This window comes from Coloeus monedula (genome assembly GCF_965178545.1).
Source record: "Coloeus monedula genome assembly, chromosome: 14".
Lineage (NCBI taxonomy): Eukaryota > Metazoa > Chordata > Aves > Passeriformes > Corvidae > Coloeus > Coloeus monedula.
This window is the reverse complement of record NC_138794.1, coordinates 11,162,537-11,180,015: the sequence shown is the minus strand read 5'-3', so window position 1 is coordinate 11,180,015 and position 17,479 is coordinate 11,162,537. Positions and strand designations below refer to the sequence as shown.

Sequence of the window (17,479 nt, the reverse complement as noted above, 5' to 3'; positions counted from 1 at the left end):
AAAACCTGGGCATCAATAAAGAACTTTACAGCACTCGTGTAAATAGTGTAAAATAAGGTGGATGTACTCAAGCAGTCAGAACCTGCGAGGGGGAATTCTGGCAGCTATGCTCGGGGTGAGTTGTGCTCCCAATGGGAAGTAATAAAGAGCTCCCACGAGGAAAATAGTCCCATAATTGAGACTTGAGAAAACAAGGACTTGGATTGACAGCTTCAAATCTTTTTTACTAAGATTCCACCTGGCAGTATTTTGTGGGCAGCAGCTCGACACTCTGCTGCCAGAACAAATCTGAGGATAAATTGGGTTATAAGGCTACACTGGGAAAACAAGTGGTGTCTTTTGCTTTCCTTTCAGTGGGCAGTGGATCAGGGCTGTAATTAGAGTCTCTGCTTTATAAATCTTTGTCGCAGCATTTGTCACACGTCATGGCTGTGGCTCTGCTCCACCATGGGTCCTGTTGCCGTAAGTGAGATGTAAACAGTCATCAGTGGTTCCTCTGTAACTGGAGGGCAGGCAGGAGTAAGAAAAAGGTTATCTCTCGAGGTGTAGCCATGATGAGCTACAATTACTGTTTTTTCAGAAGCTTTGAAGATGGAATTAGTCAGCTTATGCATAAAAGTGCTTGTTGTTGCTTGGCAGTCAAGTGGTGTTTTGATTTTTAATGAAATTCACAGTATTTGCATTATGAGGTTATATTATTTTTAAGTCCACGGGTCTAAGAATTAGACTGAAGTCTTTTGGCTGATACAAGGAAAACTAACACCTAGAAATGTGTTCACCTCTGACATGCTTAAAAACTTGAAAAAAAATACTGTTATCACCTGTAAATTGTTGACTGTAGAGCCCTGCTTTTAAAAATGTACAGAAACTGATACCAAAGTTGGAAAAATTGAATCCTTTCCCAGACTGCTGTTAAAAAGTTGGCCTTAGCTCTTTACACAGCTCCTCTTGCATTCCTAGGAAAGAACAGGGAACAGGACATTGGCTTCAACAATGACTGCTGGTGGCCAGAGCCACCATGGCAGGGAATTGAGAGATTTTTTATCCAGTTGCTAAAAAACTGATGCTGTGTTGCTTCCAGCTCCATTCAGCTGCTGCACTGCTGCTGCCAAGAGTCATTCCATGATCCTCTGACCTGCTGGGTCCAGGAATCACAAAGTTGTGAGATAGACTCTGGAAGGAGCTGATTGAATTGCCATGTTTACTGCAGTTTCTCAACAACTTCCTTGCTTTGCAAGCAAATTTAAATGGTTAAAAATGCAGATTTTTTAAATTATGTGCACCTGTGTTCTCAAGGCTCAGTGGGAAGTCACCTTCTTCAGCTTTTAAGAGCACAGACCCAATAATTTGCACTACCTTGATCCTGATCCCCCAGTTTAATTTTCTGTGTGCCTTTCAAGAGTCGAGGATAATTTTTGGCCTCATAATGTTGCTTTCAAGTCTTCCTTCTCTCAGATCTGCCTAGGAATGAGTGAAATGAGTCAACAGTAGAGGTTTTTTTAAGCCTTCTTCAAGTTTTACACCAGCTCCCTGACAGAAAATGACAGAATTCTTTTAGTTTGACAGAAATTAAGGATGTGCCAAATGGAAGAGTCTGCATAGATGGGAGTTACAGAACAATAAAGAATTTACATTTGCTGGCTGTGAGGTCTCTATAAGGGCAAGTCCTTCTGGTGCAATATGAACTTAATTCATTTACTTGTAACAATTTTAATTTACAAATACTTGAAGAAGCTCCAGCAGTCTCTGTCTGTGGAGTTTTACTGCCTTTTGGATCACTTGCCTTGCAAAATTCCAATTGTGCAACCCTGGCAATCAGCAGGGAAACAAAACCTACCAGGTCCCAGCAGTCTGTGGAAAAATTGGCAGCAAATATTGTGTAACTTGGATTTGGTTTGTTAGAGGCCAAGTGAGGGGGAAGATCAGCACAGGTCTGTAAGAAACAATATCAGGGTTAACAGGGATGGAAGCAAATGGAGAGAAACAAACCTGGAGACTCCCAGCTTTCCTTAAAGAGAGTGGTGGAGCTGGGACCTGGAAAACCAGGAGGGAGAATTCCAGCAAGTGTCACTTGGTGTCACAGCACTGACTGAGCAGGGTGGAGGGGCTGTTCCTGACTGGGTCCCTTTCCCAGGATGTTCAAGTCCTGCCCCAGCCACATCCCACTGCTGTTTGGATCCCAGTGAGGCTGTTTGTACCAACTTTCCACTTTTTAAACACTGTTATTGATGAGAGACAGGAAAATATTTTATGAATTGATCTCTGTATACATTAAAGAGTCATTTCTTATTTATTTAATTCAGCACAGGATTATAAATGTAGGAAAAAATATACTATAAGGTACTTAGAGCATAAATTTACACTTTAGATCTTGGAGCTGTCCTATCTCAGTGCTATCACTTCCTTTCTGGGGAGTTTTGTAGTTTAATGTAATTTGACTCAGTTTCCCTTCTGTGAACTGGTGATTAAATACATTTTCCAGCTCATAGATGGATCCTGAGAATTAATCAGTGTTTGTATGGAACTCTGATGATGGGGGCAATTCTATTAAATGTGCAAAACCTTTTTTACATACCTACAGATCCTACACATTCTGTTCTTATTGCACAGTTTAGAATGCAAATTGTTGCATATTGTCACTTTTTTGTTATACTAGCATACTTTGAATTTCTTTTAGTACTGTACTCTGAATAATTAATCATTCAACTAATAATTATCCATTCCAAATAAAACAACTTGATTACTAAGCCTGATGAGGAAAATCCAGTCAGGAAAGAACCCTTTCAAAAACAACAACATTCTGCAGATATCCTTAATATTTAAAGAGTGAGCTATATTTAGTAAATTCTTCTGAAGCAGGGGGAGAGGAACGGATGCTAATTTCCTGTGTCATCAGATTTGTGCATGTGTGTCAGCAGCATTCCTAAATCACCACCTACCACACAATCACCATCCTCACAGGCATCAGGAATATCCAGCATTTCCCTGGGTGGTTCCTGTTGTGGGCTCGTGCCTCCTTCTGCTCATTGATTATTTAACATTTGGGGGGTTCGGTGTTTGCTCTGCTCAGATGTTCTGTAGGGAGCAGGGCACCTTTCTTAGTCATGGAAGCAGCAAAGTTGTGGAATCAGTGTCATTTTCCAGATGGCACTCACTTAACCCACGGAGGCCAGCTCTTATCAAAGATGATTACAGATGATGGAAAGAAATTCCCTGGCTGGAAAGGGCACTGGGGTGAGCCTGAGGTGATTCTGATGGCACTGTGCAGCATGGCCAGTGACAATTTAGGTGATGGTCTCATCAGACAACCTCTTTTTCCCTGTGATTTTTTAAAGATATATCTCTGCAGCCACTAGGAGCATGTAGTGATCTGAACCTTAAAGGGAATCTGGCATTTAAAACCTTTAATGCACAGGTGCTGTGCTCTCCTCCAGCAAAATCCTGTTCATTTCCCAGCTGCCATCCAGCCAGGAAGTCATGTATGTCTGTTTTGCTTTTTCCTTGTCAGTGGCAGTTGTCACTAAAAAAGAGAGAAATTAAATTAATCCAGCGGGAAGCTGTTCCACAGTTCCTTGGACTGAACCTCCAGGAACTGATACCCAGTGTCTGGGAAGTGGAGCTGCCGTGTGGATTTTCCTGGTTTCTGTGAGGCTGACCCATGGATAATGCTGGAGGCATGAACAGGTTGTTTGTAAACAATGAGGAAAAAACATGTGGAGTGATGATTTAGTGTTTCTGCCTGCCTGACACTTGATGGCTTAATGCAGGAATCTACAATGGGGAAACTGTTCCGAAAGTACCGGCTTCCATATGGCTGCGATTTTGTCAAAACATTTCAGCTCAGTACACCCATAACTGATTGTGAGCATGAACAGTTTTGATCAGCCTGTTTTTCAGAATGTAAAACAGTTTAAGAATTGTCTGTTTTTAACATCATAACAAAAAAGTTTCACTTCCCAGTTTAGAGCAACTTCTGCTTTAGAAATTGGCATTAATTTACGCTTCTGTGAACAACATTGGAACATGTTGGGAAGTCAAAATAAAATATCAAGGTTTAGACATCCAATCTCAATAATTTATGAGACGACTTTCTCCTCCTGCCTGGCTCTCCAGAAGGAAACCAAAGCCCCACTGGTGGGCAGAGGAAGCTGTAGGGACACAGGCAGAGATGCCTGAATGTTCTGCTGGCTTGGGGCTGGTGCTTTGCTTGCTGAGGCTGCTCTGCTCTCTCAGCATTTGCATCCTAAAGAAGTGGTGCAGGAGAGCTGCAGCAGTGGTGCAGTCTAAGGAGCTGCTCTAGGGACACTGGAATTTTTCTGGCATAAACCTCTCCTGATGCTGGGCTCTGTGTCCTCTGCCTTTCCCAGCACACCCAGGGACACCCAGGCTTTGGCTCCTGGTATTTTAGCTGTGCAGTATTTGTCTGCCTCATGTTTATCTCTTTATTAAAAGCACATTCTACATCTCCATGCCTGAGTGATGTGAGAAGAGAGTGTAATATTCTAGTATTTTTGTATTTTTGCTTTTTTTTGCCCCCAGTAGTTTCAGACTTGCTATTTTCTGTTGGTAAATACAAGAAAGGTTTTGCAGAGACTGTGCTGAGTCTTGCAATGTGTTTTGATGACTGAACGTTCTAGTTTTTACTGGGTCACACAGGGCAAGACTTTTTTACAAAACTGTTTCTTTTTCTGTGCCTGAAAGGGACATTACTATTAATGGTTTATAAGAGAAAGACAGCAGTATATTTAAGATATCTTGAAGACATTTGGTAACATTAAAGAGCCATGTGAAGGTTCAAGTATGCCTGGAAGAAAAGAGATCAAGTAGCTGGTGTGGATACCTGCACACCATTTTTGCAAGCCTTTGAACTGTTTTAGATATAAAAGACACCCCTTTTTCAAAGGCCACTGGGCTTTCTGCTGCTCTAATTCTCTCTGAATGTCTGTGAGTAACAGAATTCACACTGGTAAAGTTAAGATTTTTCCTGCATTCACTTGCTAGGGCAGAACATCCTTTAAGCTGATATTGTTTGGCTGCAGAGCAGTGCACAGGTGACCCAGTGACAGGACAAGGGGGAGAGATTTTAAACTAAAAGAGGAGAGATTTAGCTTAGATGATAGGAAGGAATTCTTGGCTGTGAGGGTGGGGAGGCCCTGGCACAGGGTGCCCAGAGAAGCTGTGGCTGCCCCTGGATCCCTGGAAGTGTCCAAGGCCAGGTTGGCCGGGGCTTGGAGCACCGTGGGATAGTGGAGGGTGTCCCTGCCCAGGGCAGGGGGTGGAACAGGATCTTTATGGTCCCTTCCTACCCAAACCATCCCAGGATTCTGTGATTAGGCATTAAGAGGGAATTGTAGCAAAAGAAATAAGTGGTTCTTTTTACTCTCCAGCTACACTGTTGGAAATAAAAGCAAATACCACAATCCACAGTGTTTACTTCGTTTTTCAGTATCAACACAATAAAATAAATTGCTTATTGACCATCTTAAAAATGACTGATGAGTCAGGACTACGAGTTATGTTATGCATGAAGGATGTGTTTATCCATCTCCTTGAAAGGGAAACTTTGTGGCACAATTTGAAGCTGGTGAGGTGGATACAGCATTTCTTCCATATGCATGTCTTGATTTTCCCCACTGCTCAGCCAATCCTGCTCCCTTTGCTCAGCAGCTATAGGAGAAGGGACACATCCCTGCATGGGAATGACAAGGAGAAGGAACATCCTCTACTCCTTGTTGTAGTGACAAGGAGCTGTTTCTCCTTTAAGCTTTATTTTTGCTTTAACTGCAAATAAAGGCATATTGCCTATCTGGCAAAACATCAGCAGAGTGACCTTCGACAAGGCCAGGTTTATGCGCTGTGAAAAACAAGGAGCTGAGCACATCTCTGAGAGCTTGGCCAGGCAGGGTGGGTCCTGCTCGATGCTCTGCAGTCATGGAGGGTGGAAAGGTGACTCCAGGGTTGGATCACGTTGCTTTCCACATGCTGGATTCCCCAGGTGAAGGATGAAGTTGTCCTGCCCGGCTCCAGGAGCTGGGTGAGGATGTGACTGAAGGGCAGCCAGCATGGGCAGCCTCCTGCAGCTCCCTGACTGGCCCTGTGGGTCTGCTCCAAACTGCATCAAAGTCAGATGGAATTACTGAACTGAGAGAGGATTTGTTTCTGCTCTCACAACTGCCTTGCTGAGCACTCAAATAAAGATTATTTAGAGTAGCAAGAAGTCCATGTGGATATTGCACACGGCTTTTTCACACGAAGCACAGCTGTGGGATCAGCAGCTCCAAATCTCCAGGGACAGAGGCCTCTCTGAGCAGCTCTGCTGCCAGCACTCCTGAGCCCCTCCAACACTGGTTTCTTGAAGGATGCATCTCCTTCCTGTCCTTGTCCTGCAGTGTTTTAGGCATATCCAGTGCATTTCTACCCCTTCTTGAAGGCAAATCTGATTTTACTTCTGTGCAGAGGCATTACCAGAAAATTTCATTACCTAGTCAATGAAAACATCTAAAGTCCATTACAGATGTTGAGAGAGAAAATGTTTTACCCAGTTGGAAGACAGAATTTGGAAGTAAGTTACTTGCAGATATTATTATTACAAGCCTGTCCTAGACAATAATAATGAAGTATTGATGGAAGTTCTGCGAGAGCAAAGACTGCTGGGTTTCATACAGAGGAAAGATAGTATCTTCATTTAGTTTTATTAGACTCTTGATACTCTGCCCATGTATTTTTTAATTCACCACAGTAAAATTCTAATTAAAGAACAGACTTTGCCTCCAATTAATATGACACTAAAAAAAAAAACATTTTAAAGGATGCAGCATCTTCTTCACAAAAATTATAATGAGAAGACAAGCTGCCAGTGTTGTATAGAATGTTGTCGCTCCCTTATGAAGCGTTTCATGGTTTAAAACTCCTTGTAAGATCCAGAGTGTCAGTAGAGTTAAAGGCTCATTAAACAGAGTGGTAATTTCTACAAAAAGAAATAGGAAATATTCTCAGGTTTTTTTAATGTTCTAATTTTCACTTCTTTTGAAGCGTCTGTCAAAATAGCTCATAGTAGAAATTCTGAAAGCACCACACTTTGATATCTGTCAGGAGTAGAAGTTGTTTCTTCCTTTTTGCTGCTTCCAAAATATATTGGGATTATTACAGGATTTGATGAGGCTGACATTCAAATACATAACTTTTCTTTGACTTGGAGTGATTTTGTTTTCATTTATCCAAAATACAAACCTGCAGCTAGGTAACTGTTGTGAGCATTCTACAGAATACCGTAGGAATGTTCTTTAAACAAGAATTACTTTGGAAAGAAAATGTTTCCTCACTGGATACTAAATAAACTGCAGGGCCTCTAGAGTGCTGGGACTGAGTGAGGTACCACATGTTGGAGAGTCAATGACTAATGAGATCATCATCCAAGATCAAATCAGGGCCCAAATCAGCCACATGTTCCATATCTGATTCAGAGAACTTCAGGAACTTCAGGGAGAATCAGCAAAATCTTTCTTGAAGGATGAAAATCTGTTTTCATGTCCTTAAGAAAGGAAAAAAAGCCAAACACAAAATGAGATTGATTACCTTCTGTGAGTAATAATTTATTCATTTTGGGAAAAATCAGCCGATGTTCCCTTCCCAACTTTCTATTTCTACCTGATGAAGCCTGATCCATAAACTGGGAGGATGAGACTGACGGCAAGTCCTGCCAGCCTCGGATTAACCCCAGGGGTTTTCCCCTTGGGTGGATACACAAATGCATATTTACATATGCAAAATATATTCTCTGGGCAGTCTTAGAGTTGTAAACATTGGGACTGGCATTTTCTTCATTCTAATTGTATGAGCTGTGACTGAAAGCCTGGCTTTGGAGATAAAGGGAATCCAGGTTTGGGAACCTTAAGGCTGCAAAGCTACAAGCTCAGAAGTCAGCAAGTGCCAGGGTACTCTGTGCTCACATAATTAAAGAAAATATCATAATTCATAGGCTCACATACTGAATTACTGCTGTATTTCCAACCTTTAATCTGACATTTTATTTTTGTGACACCAACTCCGTAAGTCAAATGTCTTATTTACATGGGTTGCTCCCTGTTTGGTTTGGTTTTCCTTAAAAAGCAAATAGAGAATAGCAAAAATCTCTCCAAGAGTGTCATCAGGCTGATGTTCAGGTGGTTCATCAGCAGGGACAGAGCAGACCCCTGGCATGTGAGTCACATGGACTGAGAGCACAGGGCTGTCACCCTCCCCAGGGGCCACTTACTGCATGGAGATTAAACAGCCAGTGGCCCATGGCTGCTCCCAGGAAAAATTGTAACAGGAATCCTGCTAAGGCCCTGAAGTCTTTAATTTCAGATTGCTTTTAATACGGTTGGAATCTTTGAGAAATGTAGGTAACGAGTTATTCAGGGGTGGCACTGAGTGTCTGCAAATTGCATTTTTATAGTTTGAGTACATGTGGATTTTCTCTGGGGACGCCTGAGCACACCCCTGGGTGTGGGACAGTGATCAGAACATGGAAGGTGTCCCAGCTGGTGAAATCATGGAATTATTATGTTGGTCTCTAAGCATTTGGAAGAACATTTTTGAAGGGCACTTCTGAAAATCTGGGTTATTTTGAGTGTTATTAACATGTGTTAGATGTTACAGGGGTGATCAGTCTTAAGAGACAGCATTTTTTTGGGTTAGAATCAAGCAGATCAGCGAGTGGCTTTTCAGTGACTTGGCTCATGCCTTTAGCAGTGTGTTGGTGTCAGTTGAGGGACTCAGCGCTGCTCAGAGCCAACACAAAGTGCTGGGACGTGTCATTGTAAGGGAATTCCCTCTTCAAGGACCTTGTTTCAAACCTATTGCTTGGCTTTTGTTTGCAAAGGCGTTGAACTGTCCCAAAAGGAGTCATGGTTGTGCAGGGAGCAGACACAGCTCAATGCAGGGCTGTAATTCTCCCACTGGATAAAGTGCAGGGAATAAATAGTTATTGATTATTTTAAATTTCCATTCATTACATTCAGGCACATGTTTTACCTTTTGCAGTTTCTTTGCCTGCTTTACATTAGCTAGGTCAACCATCTGGTTCCAAAACTGAATTAGACAAAAAAAAACTGCACTCAAAGTTACATCCACATTTCACCTCAATTTGTATGCATAGAATCATTCTACAACAGTACAGTTACATTAAGAGGAGAACCTAGTCCTAATTTCAAAGTAAATTCTAAAATAATCTCTCTTAAACCATGTCCTCCTAGATTTAATAAGTTAATTTTATTTCCTGTTTGCATTTTTTAAGGGCTAGTATCTCATTTAAACATTACAAACTGGATTTGGAAATATTCCAGAATATTGATTATTGAATATGAGCACATTCTGGGCTTTAGCAAATTTGTAGAAAGCTGCTTTAAAGTGTGGATTAATTGAAGCTCCCCATCAGCCCAATATGGTCCTGAGTCCCTGGGTCAGGGAAATCAGACACTGGGCTTTTTCCACTGTGCCTTGTGCAGGATGTTTGTGAATATCTCACTGACTTTTCAGACCTGGCATACAGAACTGGTCCCTGGCTACAAAAGAGACACAGGGAGGTTGATGCTCATGAGAACAGAATAAACTCAGACCTTGAGACCACAGGTTGTGCTGCTGTTGTGATAGAAGATGCTATTTTCATATTGATAGTGTGTCTGTGCAGGGATGGAAAAGCTCTGGAATAGCACTTTTGACTCTCTCTCATCCGGATAAGCCACTCCATAAATGTCACCCCTTCCTTGGGACTCCTTTTATTTATCTGTTACCTTTTCAGCTTCCTGTGTTTGCTTCATTGTGTCTGACTTGTGCTGCTGCGCTGAGTACGGGGTGTCTCTATTGACCCAGAACGCAGCAATTCCCTAATCATTCCTAGAGGGGTAAACAGCACTTGGGGAGTGAAACGGCACTTCCTGTGTGTCCTCGATGTGTATTTACCAGGACAGCACTGCTAACAGGATGCCATGCATGACCACAGCAGAAAAATTTCTTCACTGAAGGAGTGGTTAAGCACTGGAACAGGCTCTCCAGGGAAGTGGTGGAGTCACCATCCCTGGAAGGATTCAAAAACAAGCAGATGTGGCATTTCATGTTATGGTTTAGTGGGCATGGGGGTGTTTGTTTGAAGGTTGGACTTGATGATCTGGAGGTCTTTTCCAGCCTTAAGGATTCTATGATTTGATGATTCTACATTCAGAGCCTGCAGGAGCCCTCACTTCAGGAAGTAACTGAGGTTTTAGTGTGGGAGTGGGGATGGCACAAGGAGGAAAACTTTTGGTGCTGCTTTGAGCAGTCTCCACCGAGGGGTGAATCCCTCCCCTGTCACAGCACCCAGTGCACACCACTGTGATTGTGCTTAGGCACCCAGCCTCATCCCTTACAGAGCCACATTCATTTTTACTGGTGATGGTTAATCTCCAGCCATATTTCCAAAGGTGCAAAAGGGAGGAAGTTAGCACATTTTCCAGGGTATGTGTGCACATGACCTGAAATATGGCAGCTCACTTTAATGTAGCATCTCCCAAGAGAACAGTGGCTGTTTCAGACTCATCCCTCGTGGTATTGACATCCCCACATGCAGCTAAGGGGAGCATTTGTACCTCCCTGACATCACCTCTCTCAGGTTGCTTTCCTTATTGATGGTCTGGTTAAAGTCTCATCATTTTGACATTTTTAATGGCACCTGCATTTACAGCAGAGCGCTCGTGTGAGCTTTAATCAGCTCTCTGTTCACATGTTGTTGCTGTTATTATTTATTACAGTAACACACTGAGGCAATCAACAAGAGCAGGATCAGACTGTGCTGGGCTGGGATTGGAGTTTAAAATTGTCTCTCTTTGCCCATGGGAGGAGGGGTGCTGTCAATCCCAAAGTGCAGCCTGCTCTGCTCTCTGTCTCAGAACCTGGAGTCACTGTCACACACCAGCCAGGATTTGCCACACTGCTCTATAGAGACAAAATACCTTTTGGTTGCTGAAGTCTTTGGTTTCTTCTGTTTTATAATTTTCTAGAAGGAGCTACTAGACTCCAACATGTAGCCAGTTACACACTCGAGTAGTCTCACACCTGAGTGAGCCTGTTGATTTCAGTGAGGTTAATTGTAAGAATAAGTACTTGGATTTTAGCTTATCATCCCTGTATCTACCTTTGTAAAGGTAGTGAAGTTCCCACAGTGCAGATCTTGGAATTATCATTGTATCATTATATAAATGGCACATCATGTTCCAACAAAATGACTCTACAGTCTGCCACTGCAATATGGGACTTAGGGAAAGGGGCGTTAGGGACAGAGTCCGGAGAGCTGGCCGGATAAATGACACATACACCAATTTGATTAAGCATCGTTCTCCCTTTATTGTACAGCTATGCAAGCTTATATCTACTTTTGCAGAGATTCACGCCCAGTGCCTCTAGACGGCCTCTAATCAGCGGGGAAGACGACCAGTGTATAACTTTGCCAAGGACTCTGAGGGCTGCCTGCAGCCAGGTGCTTTCCAGGCCTGCCTGCAGCCAGGGGCCTGTTCAGGGGCTTTTCCTCAGCAACCCTCAGTTGTCCAATCTTTCCAGGGGTATCATATGCCCCTGTTCCATAAGGAATCCCTCTACAAAGGGGAAAAGAAAACCAACAGGAATTGATAAACTTTGAGCAGAAAAGATCTTATTTTCATGTGAGGTTACTGCAGTGTAAAATCAGGTGAGGATGAAATTCCTTTATCCCAGATTTTACACTAACACATGGCTAACAAATTTCACTCAATTCCCTTTGGTGAGATTGTGGGGTGAAATTTGCTACAGGAAGGAAGCAAGCATGCGACCAAATACTGATTGCAAATAACTGTTCAAACAAGATGGACTCAGAAAAGGAGCTGTGTTTGAGGCAGGCACTGTACAGGTAAAACAATATGCTTGAACTAATGAAGGGAAATTATTTTTCCTTCCTATAAATGGTTTTCTTTTCCCTTCACTTTCTTTCAAAGTGAAAAACACCAATCCAGCAGACAAATCAGATGCTTGGAGCACCCACCTGAGATGTGAAACAGCAAGGATAGAATCATATCTTCTAATGAGTGTTATTTATTCATATTAGGGAAATTAATTGCAACTGGAGCTGTATCAGCTCAGAACAAGCCACAGTCTGCAGCTGGGGCTCTGATGTGAGGTGTGGGAAGGCAGGAATCAATCCCCAGAGCAGGCAAGGTGCAGTTTGATCCCTGCACTCCACTTCCCTATGCAGAGGGACATCAGCTGTGCCTATGTGGTTTGGATTTGTATCCTTTGTGGAGGTGCAGAACTGCATCCCTTGATGTTCAAGTTCTGCAGCAAACAAATCAGTGTTTCTGGAATGGAAATTACTGGGGAACTCCAGCAGCTCCAGCAGCTTTGCTCCCTGCCCCAGAAGGCTCACAGAGCCTTAGCAAGGGTCTATGTGAAATAAAGATAGATCATCTCTTCCCACAGATTCTCAGTAATAATTTAAGTCTTATAAAGAGTAAGATTTTGTTTGTTTGGCTCCCAGTGGTGTTAGAGAGGAACTATCATCCCTGTTTACAGCTGTGCGAGAAGTGAGGCAAAGCAATAAATGATCTAGGGTGAGGCATGACCGGGATTGTGCACAGGGGTACATGGTGTGCTCTGCTCCCTGCAGGACATGAAACCTCTGCACCTGTGTCCTCTAAGACCCTGCAGATCTTTTGGAGACCTTGGAATTATTTTCTGTGTGTTTATTTCAGCTTTTAACACTTGCTCAAGAAACACAAGTTTGTAAACTGGTAATCCGCAGTGCAAATTATGTAAGAGCTGACTTCTTTTTCTGCTGGATATCCTCACACTGACCAGTCAGTATCTCCTTCTCAAAATGAAGGATAATAAATAGAAATATTGCCAAAATTAACTGATAGCTGCAGTTTTCCAGTGTGGGTTTATAGCCAAGCACTGTAGAAGGAGAGGGCTGTGAAATTTCTAGGACAAAAGCATCAAGCTTAAGTGAGCTTTACATTTACCTCGCTAATCCTGGAAACAGATCCGGGGCTGAGAGGCGGCGTGTATCACCTGGGATTAGTTTCCATGTTTGCAAATAAAAGAGTTTGTGAAAACAGCCCTGTTGCTGGGATTCCACTCTCCTCTCCTGCCTGGCAGTGGGATCTACACCACTCGCAGGAGGATTGTTGGTGAAATTGAAACCAGCTCCGAGCACAACCAGCTGTACCTGGAAAGTGATCAGGAGCTGTGCCCTTCCCAGTTGCCTGTTCTTAATAGGATGAGAATTTTCTTCACCCTTGCCATAGCTATGGTGAAAGGCTGCTAAGTGGAGGGTAGGACTGCTGAAGAAATCCTTGTTTTCCTGCTTTTTGCTGAGGAAACCTTGACCTCAGGTCAAGGTTTGCTTTGAGCTCTGTTCAGTGCATGCAGCTCAAAGAGGTGTTGTGCAGGTGCTGTTTCAATAGCAAATCAGGACAAACTGTTCCTGTAAGGCTGACTTCCCTCTCCCATCCTTCACATGGTCCTCAAAAGAGTAGAAGGGATCAGGCAGGATTGTCACATGAAGGGCTCTCACTGTGCCTTAATGCATTCCATAGGGAACCTCCTCTCTGTATCAGTGGCTAGAGGTTTTAGGGTCCTTCTGTGTTGCTGTTATTAGCACAGGAATTATCTGACATACTCATTCCACACCTTCATCCCTGAGTCTGGGCAGCCTCATGACATCCTGTCTCCAGTGTTATTTTCTTCCCTCTCACTATTTAGTCCAAGCAAAAATAAATAAATATACAGATTAATAAGAAAACAAACAAACAAACACCACCAAGGAGAAGGCCTTCTCTAGATTATCGTGTATGTTATCTTATGGGAACGTAGCAAAAAAACCCAATATTTGATGACATTATTAAATCAACAGGATTTGCTTGGCAACACCACCTGCCATTAAGTGCACTGCAGGCAGGATGTGACCCTCTGCATCTAATTCCTCTATAAATTCATTCCTTCCAGCAATCTAAAAGCACTAAGAAACAGGATATTAAAAGATTTCGGGCCTGATGCAATAAGTTGTTAAACAAGTCCTCAACTCTAGGTATGACAGTGGTGCCGTTGTATGCTTGCACCCTAAAGCTGGGTCGGGGGGCAGATGCGGAAGCTGGGGCGGGGTGGGGGCAGATGTTAAAGCCGGCTCGGGGGAGCAGTTTGGGAGCGGGGGTTTCTTTAGAAGACTCTGGCTGAGGTGCACGTGCGGCTGTGGGGTGAGGCAGCCCCGTGTCCCCGCGTGGGTAACTCGGTGTGTGTTCGCAGGCTGTGACAGCGAGCACTGGGGGCCCCACTGCAGCAACCGGTGCCAGTGCCAGAATGAAGCACTCTGCAACCCCATCACGGGCGCCTGCGTGTGCGCCGACGGCTTCCGCGGCTGGCGCTGCGAGGAGCTCTGCGAGCCGGGCACCTACGGCAAGGGCTGCCACTTCCAGTGCCAGTGCCAGCACGGGGCCACCTGTGACCACCAGACCGGCGAGTGCCACTGCGCGCCTGGATACACCGGGGTGTTGTAAGTGCAGCAAGAGCTGGGGACTCCCTTGAGCTGATTTGGTTCGGCCGCGTTTAACGCGACGAGTAATTGCTGAATTTACACGCTGTTGTACACTGGCCTTTGTAGAAATCAGGGAACGGGATTTCAGAGAGACTGAAGAAAGGGAACCTCTGTTCTTGCTGCTGATTATACCTGTGACCGTGAAGGGAGCCTTCAAGAGAGCTGGAGGGGGACTTAGGACAAGGGTATGTAGTGATAGAACAAAGGGGAATGGCTTTAAAGTGCCAGAGGACAGGGTTAGATGGGTTATTGGGAAGGAATTCTTCCCTGTGAGGGTGGGGAGGCCCTGGCACAGGGTGCCCAGAGAAGCTGGGGCTGCCCCTGGATCCCTGGAAGTGTCCAAGGCCAGGCTGGACGGGGCTTGGAGCAGCCTGGGATAGTGGAAGGTGTCCCTGCCCATGGCAGCAAGTTGGATCTGGCTTCAATGACTCTTCCAACCCAAACCATCCCGGAATTCTATGATTCTGTGCTATTAAAATAAAATATAGTGCTAAAATAAGCTTAAAAATAATTTATATTTTCCAACTTGTGCAACAACTTTACCTGTTCCTAATTTCAGAATGTGAATACAATCCAAATTACAGTGGAGTTTTGATAAGCAGTTGGACTCTCTCCTCATTAGCAGTCCAGTGCAGCATCAAATGGGACTTTTCCATCCCCAGTTTATTTGACTTTCAATCTAACTGAGAAAGCATCGTTGTTAACTATATCAGCTTAGTATCTAGGGGGTAAATTTTAAGCATAGAGAGCAGGGATTTAGCGGTGTGACTCCTATTAACTTTAACGAGAATCATGTAGCTAAATCTCTATCCACCACACGGAAAGTTTACCAGTAGGATTCACAAAATGTGCATATTAATTTTAGGACAGCAAGCAATAGTTTCTTGTTTAAAATTGCCCACAGTGTAACATCAGTTCTCATTAGAGATCTTTCAGTAGTTTCAGAAGTAATTATGTTTTTCAGAATTATTTAAGGGGAAAAGAGAATTTAGTCACTGAATTTGGTTGGAGATCTATTGCAGGTGAGTTAACACTTTTGCAGTCTATTATTATTTGTTGACCTGCATGAAGGGGAAAGTTAAAAATAAGGGCAGTGTTAACCCTCATAAATAAGTGATAGGTCTTTTGAATATTTTATTTAGTACCTGATTTCCTCCTAGACTTGTGACCTCAGTCGTGGAAGCACTCACTGCTAAGGACTCTGCTTTCTCTTGGGAGTGCTCCCCTTGACATCAGTGTGTCAGTTCTCAGCAGGGACGGCCCCTGATATGTTGTAGGAACATCCTCATCAGAGGACAGTCGGTTAGGGGGAGAACATCCTGTAGTTTCAAAACCTTGATGCTGGAAGCTCTGATGTGCAGGTGTAGGAGACACTGGGCTTTCCAGGGATTAGCCTCACATTGCCCCTCCACAAGTACTGAGAGGGACTCAATGAGCCTAAATAGCCTTTAAATGATGTTGAGTCCTTGCCAGTCCATTATACACCGCAAATGTTAACATTCGGTAGTGACTGGAGAAATTTCAAGCGTTTTAATCCCATCCTTTTATTCTGTTTTCAGCTTCTTTTATTGCCATGTCATATAATTCACATTGAGGGCTTCATCCTGCAACTCGTATTTTCCTGGGCTATTTTAATGGTTATGAGTTGTCCTGTTGAGATGGGTGGGATTTGGTACATGCATGAAGGTTACACACATGCGTCAGCCTTACAGGGCTGGATCCATGGCATGTAAACAACCCCAGCAGAAATTAAAGGAATCTCAGCTAATTGGCAATGCCAGCTGAGCCTGAGGTTTTGTCATTTGCATAAGGACTCCCATGATGACCTGTGTTGTGGGTTTTCCTCATTTACTGTTTCCTGTAGGTTCTTTAAAATGATCTCTTTGTTTTCTGTTGTTCTCTCTCCCCAAAGCTGTGAGGAGCTGTGTCCCCCTGGCAGCCACGGAGCCCAGTGTGAGCTGCGCTGCCCCTGCCAGAACGGGGGAGTTTGTCACCACATCACCGGGGAGTGCTCCTGTCCTGCTGGATGGATGGTGGGTACTGCTCATCCTCATTTAGGGCTTGGAATTGGATGGTAATTGTTCACTGTCTCAGCTGACGTGGATCTGCCAGGCTCTAACAATTCCCAATTTGGGACTGCCTTTGTTGGGTGTGCACAGCACCTACACAGACAGGCCACCAGTCTGGGACTTGCCACCATGCCTGGAAGCGTTCAAAAAACATGTGGATGTGGCACTTGGGGACACGGGTTAGTGGTGGGCTTGGCAGTGCAGGGAGAATGTTTGGACATGATCATCTTGGAGGGCTTTTCCAGCCTCGGTGGTTCTGTGATTCTGCCGTCACAGAGTTGAAAAAGAGCAGCATGCCAAGAGACAAAAGAGTTGTCTGTGAGTTCTAGTTACTTGGAATATTCCCTGCAGCCTTAGACATTGCCCTCACACAGGACAGAGAGCTCAAAGCCCAGCTTGACATTGTCAAAGGCACAAAGTGTCATGTTCCCCTCCAGGGGAGAGGGAGAAGCCAGGGGGAATCCAGTGGGTCAGGCAGGCAGCAAAGCAGGATGAGCCCAGGACACAGAGGCCAGTTCAGTGTCATGTCCTTGCTCAGGCACCACTGCCATTGATCGCCAGAGATTTGCTTATGTCAGGGCTTGCACTGCAAAGAGATAACTGCCCTAACCTTTAATCCTTTGTGTCAAGAAAGCAAGGCCAAGCATTTTAAAAGTCCTCAACTTTACCAATAATGTAATAATGAACTCTCTTGGGGTGTGCCAAGTCTCACAGGCTTTCATCCCATTTAGCTGTACTAAACTTCCTGGCATTTTTCCTGTGTCTGACAATTAGTCTCTTGGCAAAGTTGCTGGATTTTAAAGCATACAAGTACTCTGATTTTTTATTTTTACAT

At 43.9% G+C, this 17,479-nt stretch overlaps 1 protein-coding gene across 2 annotated transcripts in view; it reads left to right on the top strand.

Annotated features, from left to right (window-relative positions):
- The window catches only part of MEGF11 (multiple EGF like domains 11), a gene marked incomplete at its 3' end in the record, with an annotated part of 188,187 nt that overhangs the window by 81,768 nt on the left and 88,940 nt on the right, over window positions 1-17,479 (top strand). For both annotated transcript variants that reach the window (XM_082291017.1, XM_082291018.1), the window contains exons 3-4: window positions 14,287-14,533; window positions 16,488-16,608. In XM_082291017.1, coding sequence (XP_082147143.1) covers window positions 14,287-14,533; window positions 16,488-16,608 — 368 coding nt within the window. The remainder of the gene's footprint in view (window positions 1-14,286; window positions 14,534-16,487; window positions 16,609-17,479) is intronic.